At 46.4% G+C, this 16,124-nt stretch overlaps 2 protein-coding genes across 3 annotated transcripts in view; one reads left to right on the top strand and one right to left on the bottom strand.

Annotated features, from left to right (window-relative positions):
- Positions 1 to 4,818, bottom strand: part of Top3a (DNA topoisomerase III alpha) — a 38,477-nt gene extending 33,659 nt beyond the window's left edge. The window contains exons 1-2 of one of the 2 annotated variants that reach the window (XM_076936708.1): positions 4,678 to 4,818; positions 4,114 to 4,268 (exon numbers count right to left, since the gene is read on the bottom strand). In XM_076936708.1, the coding sequence (XP_076792823.1) occupies positions 4,114 to 4,268; positions 4,678 to 4,732 (210 nt within the window). In that variant the 5' untranslated portion in view covers positions 4,733 to 4,818. Of the gene's footprint in view, positions 1 to 4,113; positions 4,460 to 4,677 lie in introns of those variants that run through there. The other variant, XM_034505256.2, reaches the window with a different exon arrangement.
- Positions 4,819 to 4,824: 6 nt separating this feature from the next.
- Positions 4,825 to 15,959, top strand: Smcr8 (SMCR8-C9orf72 complex subunit). Its single transcript, XM_034505258.2, has 2 exons — positions 4,825 to 7,584; positions 11,412 to 15,959. Exons 1-2 carry the CDS (start codon positions 5,231 to 5,233, stop codon positions 11,863 to 11,865), a joined length of 2,808 nt encoding a protein of 935 aa, XP_034361149.1. The 5' UTR covers positions 4,825 to 5,230; the 3' UTR covers positions 11,866 to 15,959.
- The last annotated feature ends 165 nt before the right edge of the window (positions 15,960 to 16,124 follow it).

Below are 16,124 nucleotides of genomic sequence, written 5' to 3'. Positions count from 1 at the left end.
GATGATCATCTATAAAGGGATCGGATGCCCTCTTCTGGCACGTAGGTGTACATACAGAGCACTCACATTAAATAAATAAACAAACAAATGAAAGTGGGCCAAGGGGCTGGACAGACAATGATTACGAATATTGTCTGCTTTTCCAAAGAACCCAGGCTAATTCCCAGCACCCACATGGCAGTTCACAACTGTCTGTGGCTCCAGTTCCACAGGGGATTCAACCATGCAGGCAAAACACCCAAATGCACATAATACAAAAATAAATATATATATATATTTAAAAGTAGATGAAAGACAACTAAAACTTTGGGCCAGCAAGATGGTTCTGAAGGTAAGGGTGATTGCTGCCAAGCTTGAAAATCTTGAAAATCTGAGTTCGATTCCTGAAAACCTCATGGTAAAGGAGAGAACTGACTCACACAAGTGTTCCTCTGCCCTCTATACACATGCTGTGGCATAAGTGCATCCACACAGCCACAGACACAATACATGAATGAATAAAAATTTATACTATAAGACTCTCAAAAAAAAAGTATCTGCATACATTTTTCTGACACAAGATTTGACACTGATGTTAAAATTGAGGTAGGATATAGCTCAGCAGTAGAGCAGTTGCCTAGCCTATGCAAGGCTTGGCGTTGGTTGTACAGTCAAATTTCTCCAAAAAAGATAACCAAAAGGCCAACAACTAAATGAAAAGTAACTCAGTATCATTGGTCAATAAGCCTTTATGAAAATGTAAATTAAAAACCACAGTATCTTCTCACACCTGCTAGGATGGTGATAAAGTAAAAACAACCTGGAAAGCAAGTGTCTCTAAAGCATGTGGGAAACTGTTTGGGTGATTCCTGAAAAAGTTAAAGATAGTTACTACATATCTCAGCAATTCCACTCATTGGACTAGCATAACTGTAACAGGTATTCAAACAGACACTTGCAAATAAGTTTGCAGCCAGTCCTAATTATAATAAACGAAAGGGGAAAACAACTCAAATGCCTACCAACTGATAAACACAATGTGACACATCAAGCCATTAAAATGTTCAATTCATGAAAAGGGACAAAGTACTAACAGGTGCTACAATGTGGATACATTTTACAAAGGCCATGTTAAATGAAATAATCCCACACAGAAGGCCATGCCTTTTACTTATATAAAATGTTTAGAACAGGCAAACCTCTGCAATTCCTAAACAGCTACTTCCTGGAACACTGGGCAGCACTGAGCTCAGCTTCAAGACTAGCTTTTTTTCTTTTGGGGGCAGGTGTCAGAATTCATGTTTCAGTTTGGAGGAAATATCTCACAATCATCTTAAGTTTGGTAAAATATGGTTAGAGATATAGCAATGGCTCAGTTCTTAAGAGCACTTGCTGCTCCTCCAGAAGAGCACCCACATAAAGGGGCCCATCCCTGCCTATAACTGCAGAGGCCCCAGTGCCCTTTTCTGGCCTTCAAGGGCACAAGCAAGCATGTGGCATGTGCTTGCACACTCGTGCACACACACCTACAAATACACACACACCACATACACAAAAACAAAAATAAGACAAATTGATTACTCCAGTTTAAAGAGAGAAAGAAAAAAAAAGTTTACGGCCAGCCTCCACTACCTAGCAACTTTATGTCAGCCTCAGCTACATGAATGAGATTCTAACTAAAAAACCCAATTCCCTACTAACAACAATAGTAACAGCAGAGCAGATAACTGTGGTGGGCACAACAGAATTAACAATGGTGCTTGCTCTTTCCAAGAGACAAAAGTTGCCTTCTGGAACTAGATACTAATATGGTCATACAACCCATACTTTATCACACTTAAGCTTGTGAGACATTTCCTCCAAATTGAAACATGAATCTCCCCAAAAGCCAAGGTCCTGGAACTGAGCTCAAAGTTCTAAGAAGTAACTATTTAAAGATTGCAGAAGGCAGCAGGCGCAACTCCAGACATTCAGAGGTGGCAGAGACAACAGACCTGGCAATCTGACAAAACAGCTTATCTAAGGAAAACAGCTAACTTCCTCATTTTGCCCCAAACAAATCTCTCTCCCTACTCCCTATCTTTAGCGACAAAAATCCCAGCCTAAAGTAAGTAATGTGTATTCTCTTGGACCCTGATCACCGAGTGCTGAGGTACTATGCCCTGGCCATGTCATAGTCAGAACTACAAACGCCACTTCTCTGGCATTAACTATCAATCAATTGCTTTAAGCTGCTTGAGGTCGTTTAGTTTCTCGTCTGTTACTTCTTCCTACAAACCTAATTCTTACTTATACTTACAGAACAACACAAGTCTCAAAATATGGCTGACCAGGGGACAAGACTGAACTCCAAAGTGATTGACTGCCTTTCATTTCATTACCTCAACCCCATTGTCTCTATATAACTTGCTAGCTGGAGACGAGATGGAAGACTATCTTCTAGGATTGCCAGCTTTCTGAATAAAATACTGTTTTAAAGATCCAATTCCTACCTGTTCATTGGTATTGACAAAGCAGCAATAATCTCTTTTATTCCAGCTTTGGCATTCTGGTTATAGTAGATGTCTTCTAAGTCCCATGATGGTACAGTATTAAGAATCCCTTGCGTGGTCTTCATAGTGAGTTCCAGGACAGACAAGACTATACCACAAAGGAACCCTGTCTCCTAAAACCAACCAACCAACCAACCAGAGAGAGAGAAAAAGAGAGAGAGAGAGAGAGAGAGAGAGAGAGAGAGAGAGACAGACAGACAGACAGACAGACAGACAGAGAAGAATCCCTGGTCTAGTGTGTGTATATGGGGGGGGGGGACGGGACTCCTTTAAGGGGCTAGAGTGATGACTCAATGGTTAACAGGACTTGCTGCTCTTTCAGAGTACTTAGGATTGATTCCCATATCCCACATGGTGGCCCACAACCATTTGTACCTCTAGTTCTAGGTGATCTAATACCCATTCTGTCCTTGGTGGGCATGTGTGTGATACACAGGCATACATGTAGGAAAAACGCCCATAGACATTTAAAAAAAAAAAAAAAAAAGACATTTAAGCAGTAGTTGGGCTGGATGTCAGCCTGTAACCTCAGTACTTAGAAGGCAGAGGCAAATAGATCTCCTTTATTCAAGGCCATCCTGATCTACTTAGCAAGTTCCAGGGCAGGCAGGGCTACATAGTGAGATCCTGTCTCCAAAATAGAAAAGAAAAAATTATTACTCAAAGACATTTTAAGGAGGTGAAGTTAGGGGGCAGTGTCTACCTAACCTTGGCTGCCCCTTCCCGGTATTTCAAAACTGGAGGCAGAGCTCTGGGGATCCAACTATTTGCAAAGAAAAGGGACGGGCTCATAGGAAGACCTCAGGCAAAGGGGTAAGGCAACAGTTCTTGAGGTTTACCCCTCTCATCTTCTCTTTTTCCTTTGTCAGGAGACAATTCTATCTATCCTATATCTTAGAACCAGCCTATAGGAGTAGTAATTGACTTCTCTAGTTCCCAAAGCTAAGTGTTAACCCCTAAGGTGCCACCAGAGACAGTAAAGTCACAGGGACTGCAGAAGGCAGGGACAGGATTTGATAAGTAAGGCTTGAACGCCAAGTTTAACAAATTGGTTACTGGTTTCCAATACTACTGAACTTGTGATTCACCAAGGAAGAATTTTAAAATACATGTTTTTTCACAAGCGCTCCAGACTCAAACAAGGGAGACCAATCCTCTACTGGTATTTGAGACGACCAGACAGATACGATGAGCAACGATCTATCAAATGCGTCAAAGGGTTTACATTTGCAAGAGGCCTGAAGGGTAGAGAGAGCCTAAGGATTGAGGGCAGCCAGGAGGGGCCCGCTCGCAAAATAGGCGGAGTCGCTTTCGCCAGGGTTTAGGATACCCAACGCGCCGTTAGACTTTGTGGGCGTTCCTCAAGGAAGCAGTACAGAGCCGGGCAGTGGTGGCACACGCCTTTGATCCCAGCACTTGGGAGGCAGAGGCAGGTGGATTTCTGACTTCGAGGCCAGCCTGGTCTACAGAGTGAGTTCCAGGACAGCCAGGGCTACACAGAGAAACCCTGTCTCGAAAAAAAAAAAAAAAAAAGAAAAAGAAAAAAAAAGAAAAAAGGAAGCAGTACTGAAATGCTTCTTACCCGCCTCATACGACCGTTGGACAGCAAGTCGGCGATTCCCTTGGCAGCGTCGTTTTTCTCCGCCACGCAGAGAACTTTTCGCACTCCTCGGAAGACCACTTCCATGGCAGCGCGGGACAGGGCACGGCCTCCAGGCCTTCGCTGCCACTGAAACGCTAAGAGGGTGACCGGGAAGATCATTCCCTAGGTCTTGCGCCAGCAGCAACTCCACGGGTGCCCGTGCATGTTGGAGAACTCAGAGGAAAAGCCACGAGGCACTCTAAGAGCCACCTTAATAATGCACTTTTTCCAGGCAACTGCCTCCTCGATCAGAACACGTCCGAGTCCCGCTTAAACTCGCGCTCACAGACAACTTCCGCCAACTGTGCCACAGAGCAACCTTGAACTACAACTCCCAGAATGCCTCATGCCCCGGCACGTTCATTCAACACCGTTTCTCCCTTCCAACCCACTATAGTCTACTTTCCCTTTTTTTAAAAAAATTTTTTTATGACAGTGGTTAGTTAACGGGACTTGTCCTCTGGAAGGACTGATTGGCGGGGCCTCTTGAAAGGTGCCACTTACTTGGAAGTTTGTGTGGGCGTTTCCGGGTCACGCGACGCTGATGCTCGGGAGTCATGTGATACCAAGATGGCGGTGCCGCGGTAGCGTCCCTGGGACAGAACCGTCCTAGGATCCGCGACAGTTTCTGCTCTTAGGTCGTGGGGCGGTTCATTTGACTGATTCTGCGGTAGCCCGTGGCGAGAATTAATGACCTGATCAGAGCTGGGGCTATTGATGTCGCCGGTAGGTTGCGGGGAGTGCTGGTGACCTCGGTTCAGAAACCTTGCGCCGGCCGGGGAAAACGCTGGAGAATACGCTGGAGAATGGCCAGCCTCCGTCATCTGGACCTGCAGCTTCGGAGTTCATGAAGCTTCCCAGGGCATCACAGGTTCCAAACCTCGAGAGTCTGCGGGAATTCGAGATCATCGTTGTGTGAGAGGGCAGTTTAGGATCCCCGGAAGTGCAAAAAAGGCCGCAAGAACTTCGCTTTCTCATCCAGAGGCCCGACTGCCCCGCCGACTAACCCTGCACTATTTTCATTTCCTCTCAATGTGCTCTCCATATTTCAGGAAATATGATCAGCGCCCCTGATGTGGTGGCCTTCACCAAGGAAGACGAATACGAGGAAGAACCTTACAATGAGCCTGCCTTGCCTGAGGAGTACTCAGTTCCTCTGTTTCCTTATGCCAGCCAGGGGGCTAATCCCTGGTCTAAACTGTCTGGAGCCAAGTTCTCCAGGGACTTCATCCTTATTTCCGAGTTCTCTGAGCAGGTGGGACCCCAGCCCTTGCTCACCATCCCCAATGACACCAAAGTTTTTGGCACTTTTGATCTCAATTACTTCTCCTTGCGCATCATGTCAGTGGATTACCAGGCTTCATTCGTAGGCCATCCTCCTGGTTCTGCCTACCCCAAGTTGAACTTTGTGGAGGACTCTAAAGTGGTACTGGGAGACTCTAAGGAAGGGGCCTTTGCATATGTGCACCACCTTACCTTGTATGACCTGGAAGCCAGGGGCTTTGTGAGGCCCTTTTGTATGGCTTATATCTCTGCAGACCAGCATAAAATCATGCAACAATTCCAAGAGCTCTCAGCTGAATTTTCCAAAGCATCTGAATGCTTGAAGATGGGTAACAGGAAGGCATTTGCTGGGGAACTTGAGAAAAAGCTAAAAGACTTGGATTATACGAGGACAGTGCTACACACAGAAACTGAAATCCAGAAGAAAGCCAATGACAAGGGTTTTTATTCTTCTCAGGCAATCGAGAAAGCCAATGAACTGGCCAATGTGGAGAAGTCCATCATTGAACATCAAGATTTACTGAGGCAGATCCGCTCATACCCTCGTCAGAAGATGAAGATACCTGATTTGCATCCTGGTGATACAGAGCATACCCAAGATCAGGCTGACCAGGTATCCACTACCTCTAATCCTGAGGAGTCAGCTAATGCAGACCTTTATACCTGCAGGCCGGCTTACACCCCCAAACTCATCAAAGCAAAGTCCACCAAGTGTTTTGACAAGAAGCTGAAGACCTTGGAGGAACTCTGTGACACTGAGTATTTCACTCAGACCCTGGCCCAGCTGAGCCACATTGAACACATGTTCAGAGGAGACCTGTGCTACCTCCTGACCAGTCAGATTGACAGAGCACTTCGAAAACAACAGCCCATAACAAATTTCCTCTTTGAAGATTTTGTAGAGATTGATGACAGGATGGAGAAGCAAGAGAATGTGCCCTCTCAGCACAGTCAGGACAGCCTGCCTTCCAAGCCTGTAGAAGAATGCCCCATTCCTAAAGTGTTAATTAGTGTTGGCTCTTACAAGTCCAGTGTGGAGTCTGTATTGATCAAGATGGAGCAGGAAGTTGGAGAGGAAGAGTACAAGGGAGTGGAGGCAACAGAGTCAAGCAGTTTTGACCCCCAAGAAAACCTGGACTACCTGGATATGGATATGAAAGGGAGCATCAGTAGTGGGGAAAGCATTGAGGTTCTGGGCACCGAGAAGTCAGCTTCTGTGTTGTCGAAATCTGACAGCCAGGCCAGCCTCACCGTGCCATTGAGCCCCCATGTAGTTCGTAGCAAAGCAGTCAGCCACAGGACAATCAGTGAGGATAGCATTGAAGTCTTAAGCACCTGCCCTTCTGAGGCCCTCATTCCTGACGACTTTAAGGCCAGCTACCCAAGTGCCATTAATGAAGAAGAAGCCTGTGCAGATAATGAGGGGGCCATCCATTTCCGGGCAAGTGCCAGCTCACCAGAACTGGATGAGACTCAGGAGAGCAACTTGGAAAATATCCCATCCCAAATAGACTCCAGCTGCTGTACTGGAAAGGAGAGTGAAGGTCAATTGTTGCCTCTCCCAACCCCAGCCTACACTCTTTCTGATGAGGATGGTGTGGTGAGCATTCCCCCACAGCGCTACATGCAGAAGGACCAGGGGCTCCACGTGGACTTCGGGATGGAAAACACAGACCCTTCTCCCCGAGATAACAATTGCGAAATGTTCCCAGCTTATGAGCTGGATCCAAGCTGCCTTCTGGCTAGCCGAGATGTTAGTAAGATGAGCCTGGATAACTACTCGGATACCACTAGCTACATGGGCAGTGTGGCCTCCACCAGCTCGGATAGAACCCCCTCCGCACCTCCTGCTGGCCTATCCTCTGAGAGGCACAAAAAGAGGGCTGGCCAGAATGCCTTAAAATTCATCCGCCAGTACCCTTTTGCCCACCCAGCCATCTACTCTCTGCTCAGTGGGAGGACACTTGTGGTCCTAGGTGAAGATGAAACCATAGTCAGGAAGCTGGTAACTGCACTGTCCATCTTTGTTCCCAACTATGGCTGCTATGCCAAGCCGGTGAAGCACTGGATTTCCTCCCCTTTGCATATTATGGATTTTCAGAAGTGGAAACTTATTGGCCTACAAAGGTAACTGGTTCCAGGTGGTGGGGAAAAGCTCTAAACATTACGGGATGAAGCAAGTTTAGGATCTGTGGACCTTAAAAAGGAAAGCTTGCTTCCTAGACAGTGGCTAACCCTACTCACGGTTCTTACCTTTGGCAAATCACTCTTCATCCTGTTGCCTTCTCTGTCATGGGCCAGGGGGTTCACAGTTGCCAAGTGATTGCCAATCTTGGCTCCTCCCCACTTCCATATCAGAACTGTTTGGGAGAATTAATTTCCTTTTATATGTGTGTGGTGCTAGTGATAGAACCCAGGTCCTGTGCATGCTAGGCAGACACACTACTTCTTGTATCTACATTCCCTGGGAGAGTTTTTTAAATCATGAATTCCCAGTCAGATTCTGATTCCACTTGTCTGGGGTAAGAACTGCAGTCTTGGTCCAGTGAAGTCAGAGAATGACTGGACTCAGAGATCTTGTGTTCTGACTCCAGGTCACAATGTTGTAAAGGATTGTGGCTATCACTGTGGAAGATATAGAACTCCAATAACTTGTACTCTGCTGTCCTACTTGCTCTGAAAGTGAGGAGTCATAAGAGCTTGCCCTTCCCCTGTTTGAAATCCCTTCAGAGTTATAGTGCTACCCTGCCAAGACACATTCACATAGATATTTAGGCAGGTCATTCCTGTATTCCAAGAAAATAGGAAAATAAAGTTGACTTATTGAATAGACCATTTACATTGGTCATTGCATGGTCACTGCCCAGTGCCTGAATTACAAGGTAACCCAGCCATGTTGACTCTGGCCTCCATCCTGTCACTGTGTCACCAGCTTAACCTCTCTGAGGCTATTTTCTTCACTGCAGACAAATGGCAAGTCTGATTTATGGTCTGTACAAGTGTGCACCCTCTTTAAATGAAGGAGGCAAAAAAGGGCCACAGATTTCAGGAAGGTGCCCTCAAAATGACAGTTGAGCCACTACATAGAATTGCAAGTGGTGAAGTGTCTGCTAGCATATGAGATACAATGTGAGTATCCTACTGAGGAGGTGCAAATGCTAGGAACGTTCCTGCACAAATGTCAGTGCCTATGCAGTGCTTGTACCCCCAAAGGATGACTTACTGGGGGTCAATGAGCCAGAAGTGGCATGGCAATGGATGGGTAGGTCACAGCTAATCCAGAGAAGCCCTGGGGAAGTGAGGTGAAAACCATTAAAGGTGTGGTGGTTGCAGAGGGAGCTGCAGGGGGTTGGGTCATGGGTGCTGCCACCCTCACTGTGGTGGATTTGTTGGGTACCTCTCTTGTGCAGGGGACTCCTGTGCTCACCTTATAGAGCTATAGAAGGGCCCAGATTGGGAGTGTGTTATTTTAGAACAGAACGTGGCCTTAGAATTGATTTGCTGTGTCGAGGCCAGTCTAGGCTGCATTAGCAAGACAGAGGCTTTAAAAAGCGATTGAGAGAGGTGCTTTTGTTTAGCGGTTCTCTTGTCCAGAGTTGTGAGCAACAGCAGGGCTATTTCTGTGAGCTGCGTTCATCTAGGTCTTCAAGTCTTGGCTTCATCTGGAACTGTTCAAATAAAGGTTTTAAAGGATCTCACGTTGAACCACTAACTTCACTGGCCCTTGGTTCTTTTCACCTATACAGGCCTTCTGCCTGGAAACAGGGTTGGAGCAGCCAATGGTGAGTCTGCCATTATTTTAAATAAAATGCCAGGGAGAAATATGTGGCTTGATAAACAGGAGTGAAATGATCAGGAATGATGGGTAAGCAGGACCCAGTTCTAATAGGAGCAAGAGTGTGATAGGCTTAGGCAGAGTCCTAGCTGGGTGACCTCCTCATCCTTATAGCCTCCTTGGTTTGGATGGCAGCAGTCTAGGTATGGAAGACTAGACTGTGTTCACTGAAATGAGCACAAAGCCTGGTTGTGTATTTGGCTTCCTGAGTGAGGAAGAATTTTGTGGGAAACAGAAGCAGACGAACTTGGGAAGAGCCAGCATCTTGCCACCACTGGGAGGAAAGAAGTGCTGATGCTGAATTTCATGGAATGGCCTGGACTGGACATCACAACAGAGATGGAGGGTCAGACAGGTTAGGAACTAAGGCTGAGCCTAGTAGGGAGAGGAGCTGCACTTGTTAAGCTCAGGGTTTGTCTGGGACCCCCAGTAGGAGTAAAGGCAAATTAAACGTGATAGAGAAGCTGGTGTGGAGTCTGCAAGGCCCTTGGTTGGGGTGTGGTGAGTGGTAAAGGAAGGCCATTGAGGCACTAGGAGTGGCAAGAGGGTAGTCCTGAAGAGGACGCTCTCTTCAGAGTTCTTACTGACCTCATGAACTAACCTGTTCATGAGGCCCCAATTCTCCCTTGTTCATGGGGTGTGCTGTATTCCCATGGTCACTGGTTCAGAGGCTAGGGCCTGTATGGGTCTTGCCATGGTCTCCAGGCCTTTCACAGTCCCCAGGTCCCACTCAGGTCCAATTTGCCCACAAGACAATACTCTAGGATAACACTCTAGGACATTCTTCATCATAGTCTCAGCTTGGTTAGGTAGTAGATGCTTAATTAACCATTATTAAATGTAACAAGAAGGGAAAAATATGGTTCCAGTGGCTTTTCTTGTTGTATAGCATCATGTCTGACATAAGCCCTAAATATGTAAAATCTTGTTGGTTCTATTTGCTAGACCAGTGTGGTAATGCTACATTTGTGGAAAGATTGTTTTTTGTTTGTTTGTTTGTTTGTTTGTTTGTTTTGGAGAGGGTGTGTGTGTGGCTATTTTTGTCTTTGGTTTGGTTTGGTTTTTTGAGATAGGGTTTCTCTGTGTAGTCCTGGCTGCCCTGGAACTCAGCCTATAGACCAGGCTATCTCAAACTCTAAAAAGATCTGCCTGCCTCTGCCTCCCAAATGCTGGGACTAAAGGTGTGTGCCACCTCTGTCCAGCTGGGAAGACTGCTCTAAAGGAGAGCTTTTTTGTTTTCTTGTGTTGCTGGAATGGAAACCAGGGCCTGTGTATGGCGTGCAAATGATCTATCTACTCTAGTCCTACCCTTGAGTAAGGCTGTTGTTTTTAGAAGTTTATTACAGATTCAAAGGTGGGAATTTAAGAGGGAGTCTCAGGGCACTATGCTTTCTGAACTAGACATGAAGGTCGGCCACATGGTGGGCAAGCAGCCAGCTGATGGGTGGGTGGGGGGAGCACTAGAGTAAAGCTAGGGAAAGAGGAGGAACTAAGTAAGGCGTTTTTTTGAGTTAGGACTCAGAAACTTGAGGGAGGATTTTAGGGAACAGCCTCAGGAGGCTGAGCACTTGGCCTGTTCAACTTCACCCCTTGGAACACACGCTGCTGGGCAGTAGGGACATAAACCAAGGGAGATGCAACTCAAGGCCTCTAGAACAGAGTTCGTTAGCAGTCACCATAGTGGCTGGGTGTGGGCGCACAGTGGTAGCCATACCCCACTGCAGGCCAGGCCCCATCTTTAAGTGACTTATTTCGTCCTTCTGGTTACCCCAGAAAGAAGTGGAGATGAGGCTCAGAAAGGGTAAAAGATTAACCAAGCTAAGATCCCAGAGATGAGGGAAGCCCAAGTGTGCTTCAGTCTGATGTGAAGAATTCCAGATAGTTCTAGAGCACCACTGGAAGTTTGGCTCACTATGTGGAACATCCATTTAGGCAAGTAATAGATGTGTCAGAGACCATCAGGAGTTACACTGTCAAGTGCCCTTAAGACCAAAGCACTTGATCTTCCTGTAGAGCCAGTTGAGTGTGAGTTATTGGATAGTGAGTTTCGTCTCCTAAGCAGCTGCTCCCATTTTCCTAACCCTTGCCTATTTTTCTGACCTTGGCCTATCTTTTTCAGAGTGGCCTCTCCTGCCAATGTGGGTACCCTCCATACCCTGAGTCGTTACAGCCGCTATACAAGCATCTTGGACCTGGACAGCAAGACCCTACGCTGTCCCCTGTACAGGGGCACACTGGTGCCCCGCCTGGCTGACCATCGCACTCAGATCAAGCGGGGCAGCACATACTATCTTCATGTCCAGAGCATGCTCACCCAGCTCTGCTCCAAGGCATTCCTCTATACTTTTTGTCACCACTTGCATCTGCCTGCCCACAGTGAGGAGACACAAGAAGCAGTGGCCAGCAGACAAACCAGCTTCCTAAAGCTAACCCTGGGACTAGTGAATGAGGACATCAGAGTGGTGCAGTACCTGGCTGAGCTGTTGAAATTGCACTATATGCAGGAGTCACCTGGGACCACCCACCCACTGCTCAGGTTTGACTATGTCCCCAGCTTTTTGTACAAAATCTAAGGGTTCCAGCCACTGTGACCAAGACCTGTGACTGAGTATGGGGAGGGAGAAGGGTTGGTGTGACTAAATGGTTACCTGAGCTGGAGTGTTGAGCCTTCTGGTGTCAGCGGGAATGAAACAGGTGGCAGTTCCAGTTCCAGCATAGCCCTGGGCAGTGTGTGCTGTGGGCTGAGCAGAGGTAGAACCTGGCCCTCAGAGGGAGCTGCAAAACCAGTAGCAGCTCTCTTGGTTCCTCAGGGAAGTAGCTCCCAAAGAAGGGAGTGTCCTTCCTTTTCCAAGGATCAGCAGTCTGAGCAGGAAGAGAATCCTCCAGACTCGGTGGGACTGAAAAAGATGAGGCGAAGTAGCCAGAGCCCAACTACCATCCGAGGGGCACAGTCAGCCCAGGAACTGTGAAGATGTGGTAGGACGCAGGACAGCCGTTGCCTCCATCTACCTCTACCAAGACCCGTTACTTGGCTTCCTGGGGAAGCTCCTGAACAAGGACACGAAGGAACAGTGCTCTGGTCAGTTGGAGAGACACATCTGGCCTATGAGGGTTGCAGACCACAAGCAGCCTCTGTCCTGTATTTGCTCTATCAAGGAAGTGTTCATCAAGTCCTGGGGTCATTGTGACAGTAGTCACTAGCCCTGGATGTGAAACAGATGCCAAATGGCTACAGCCAGTTTGAGCAGTACCTTGGGAGCTGTAGATGGAGCAGACCATAAGGCCATCACCACTGTGCTTGGCAGGATCTGCCCACTAGCTCCTCTCAGCCAGAACATTAACTCTGACTTCCCTTGGAAGATTTGCAGATACTTACCTTCTGAGGGCTTGTGGGCTTGATGACAACTAAGTTCTGGCTGGCTAGCTGGTGTGCTGAATGAAACACAGGAGCAAGGATGTCCTGTACTAGCTCCTGGGTGGCTATCTTTATAGACACATCTGGGAGGTGGTGTACACAATCATTCCCATGTTGTTCCTTTCCCTTTCAAGGAACTTTGAACCTGGGAGGAAGGCACCTTTTAGTCCCCACCTGATCCCCTGGTGGCCATCATCATGACCTCCCTGGGATTTGTGCTGCAGCTGCTCTTGTGTGCATGGAATGCTTCTCACAATCTGGAAAAGCTTTTCTCCCTAAATAGGAGAAGCTCTGGTTGTTACTACTGCTTTTAAATTTGCTCCAAAAAGCTACAGTAAATTGGACCTGGATTAGCAGCCCGGTGTATACATCAGTTAGATGCTTTGTCCCTGCCCTCAGGTCTGTCAGCAGGTCACACTGAGGTCTCAGAAGGAACCTGTGGAAGCTAAGTAACCAGATGGCTTGCAGCATGTCACTCTTGTGTCACATTCCTTGCCTAGGTCTTTGACACAAAGTTGCAGTCTGTTGGTCCTGGTCAATGGCTTCAGGTCACGGTCCCCTTTTCATGTTAGAGGACATGTGATTTTGTTTCTGAGCCTGTGACAGAACCAGAAAGATGGCACTGCCTGCACTAGTTTGTATCTGTTACATGCATTACAGACACTGTGGTTTCTCCTCATGGGTCCCCTCATCTGCTATTGCTTCTTAGTGTTCTAGATGCCACCGTTGACTAGTTGGCTAAGTGCCATTTCCTCAGGCCTCCAAGGAAAGGGTGCTAGAGTTCAACAGCCAGGCTGGGAGGTGGTCAGTTGCTGGTACTACTGCCTAACATGGGGACTCTAAGGTGAACACTGTGTGTCCCTGTACTCAGAAAGGCAGCAGCCATGCTTGGCCTTCTGGATACTGAAACCACACACACTTCAGTGGTCTAAAGTAGGTGTAAACATGCAAGTATCTCCTTGGTATTCAGCCACAGGGTGGCTCAGAGACAAGACTGGTGGGCAGAACAGTTTTGTGTGGCAGCCATGGAAATGGAGAACAGGCGCCTCTCTTGAGTGGTGGCTCCTCACAAGACTGACAAGGGTTAAACATCTATGGTTTTGTTTTTTTTGAAACAGGATCTCATATAACCCAAGCTGGGTTCAAATTTAGTATGTAGCTAAGCATAACCCTGAACTCTTGACCCTTCTGCCTTGACAACCCAACTGCTGGAATTACAGCCACCAGAACCAGTGTCTAGGTTTAGACTTTGGTTTTAAAACTTTATTGTGTTGATTTAAAAGGATTAATTAATGCTGAAATCATGCTTCCTCTCAGAGAGTATCAATCCTTGGAGCTGAGTCTAGACAGAGGCAGTTAATTCTCTGTTTCTTTGCTTTAGAGGACTGGAATCTTCTAAAAATAGTATATGTGTACACCTTGATGTTGTGGGGACCTATGCAACAGGACTCAACTCCTTAACTGTCCAGTTGGTCATGGGCACAGTGACACACACCTTTAATCCCAGCACTTAAAAAGAGGCAAGTAGATATCTGCAACCTCAAGGCCACCCTGATCTGCATGAACTTCAAGCCAGCCAAGGCTTTATGATATTCTGTCTCAAAAAACAAGTTTCCATTTGAAGTGTTTCTCAAGTACTAGGCTAGTAAGCTTTTTTGTTCTTTTGAGACAGAGTCTTATATAGCCCAAGCCAACTTTGAATTCTGTATCTAGCTAAGGATGACTCTGAACTTCTGATCCCCCTGCCTCCACATGCTGAGATTGTATGTCTGTCATGTAAGTTTTACAGATTGAATCCAGGGCTTCATACATACTAGGCAGACACTATACCAACTGAGCTACATTCCTAGCATGGCTAATTTAATAAAATACACTATTAAAGACACCTCACAGATAACAGAGCTCCTCACTACGTCTTGATTCCTATCGTTTTGAGCCCTGGCACTAAAACTGCTAAGTCGTTTGTTTCAACTTGACTGTCAAGCAATTGCTACTGTAGTAGCTGAAGTCGCTCTTCAACTTGGAACTGGACTGTGGTTGGGACCTGTCTGTCCTGATCAGGTACAATATTTAAAATATAAACAGTTTCAACTTCATCTAAATTAGTTCCCATTTCATAATCCTAGGAAGATCAGGAGATCTCCCCTCTCCTTTGCCAATTATTAAAGCCAGCAGTTGAGCTCTATGGTCCTGGAGGCATAGCTTCTAGAATATCTTGTATGCATCTTGGCCACCTGTCTGCGATGTTAAGGCCATGCCATTCCCCCAGCCTGAATGTTGCATATTGGACCAATGTGCCACCACCATGGTTCATTTCCCAGTGATGTATAATGCATCAGTGAGGCCATCCGAGCTACTTTTTACTTCCCTAGAAAGCTCCTAAGAAAGTGCCTTGGCTTGTACTTTGAAACAATTAAGCCAGCTTTCTGGCTTCACTCTAATACTGTGATCAAACTGCAATCTTTAAGGGAGGCATACTCACTCTTATGCTGCAGAAAGGAGAGGGAATTAGTTTTCTTTTGCTCAGAAAGCAAAGCTTCCTTTGAGTTTAACATACTGTTTCTCTGAGCCTTTGACCCACTAAGATCTGGTTCTGTTAAAGCTTTGGGAAGGAAGGAGGAGGCGGGGTAGAGATGTAGCAATAGAAAAAGAACATCCCACAGGGCCCTAACTGGGGCCAGCTGTCTTCAGCTAGGCAGGAAGCACAGCAGCCCCACAGAGTGGAGGGGACCAATATCCTACCACACCACATGACACTGACACCACAGTCTTCTCTTGTGGCGACAGTACCAACAATGGACCAGCTCTCAGGGAGCCTTGGCCAAACTATCTTATGCCAGACAGCTGGAGCTGCAGACAGGACAACACAGCAGTTGCAGTAAACAACATACTCTGTAAGGAACTTGTTTTCTGAGAAGCTATTTTATTACTGCATGTTCCCACTGTCTGTAAATGTGTCCCAGCCCTGCTGCAGTCACAGTACTGGAACCAGAGCACTGCGGACGTGATCATGTCCCATAGGCATCATGCACAAAAGCTTAGAGTAAATGCCAAATAAATAGTATGAGGAGTGTACTTTTTAAGATATTAATTTATTTGAGTTCAGATATTTTTAAAATATAAAAACTGGTTGTATTTTTTAAAGATATAATTCTTGTAGACATTCTGTGGGTAAAAATGATTGTCCATATTAAAAAGTTACTGATGGTTTGCAATTCAGTGATGTAAAAATAAAGACTCTTTCAGAAGGTGGCATTTGGGTTCCTAATTGTAGGAATTATCTCAGGCAGGTGGAATTTAAAACCTCTGCTGATTCTTAAACCAGGAAGGGATTCATACACCAATGGAGACAGCCAGTTGTACAGTTGTGTTTGTGTCCTAGGCATGAACCCAGGGCAGCACTCATATGGAATATGT

The sequence above is a fragment of the Arvicanthis niloticus genome, chromosome 6, assembly GCF_011762505.2.
Source record: "Arvicanthis niloticus isolate mArvNil1 chromosome 6, mArvNil1.pat.X, whole genome shotgun sequence".
Taxonomy (NCBI): Eukaryota; Metazoa; Chordata; class Mammalia; order Rodentia; family Muridae; genus Arvicanthis; species Arvicanthis niloticus.
The sequence above is the reverse complement of the archived record's forward strand: the minus strand, read 5'-3'. Positions and strand labels throughout refer to the sequence as shown.

What these genes read in the sequence shown, in the direction of transcription:
- Smcr8 (XM_034505258.2), top strand. Translation starts at nt 5,231, where the DNA reads ATGATCAGCGCCCCTGATGTGGTGGCCTTCACCAAGGAAGACGAATAC. An exon ending in AAACTTATTGGCCTACAAAG is followed by an intron (nt 7,585 to 11,411) that starts GTAACTGGTTCC and finishes TATCTTTTTCAG; the next exon opens with AGTGGCCTCTCCTGCCAATG.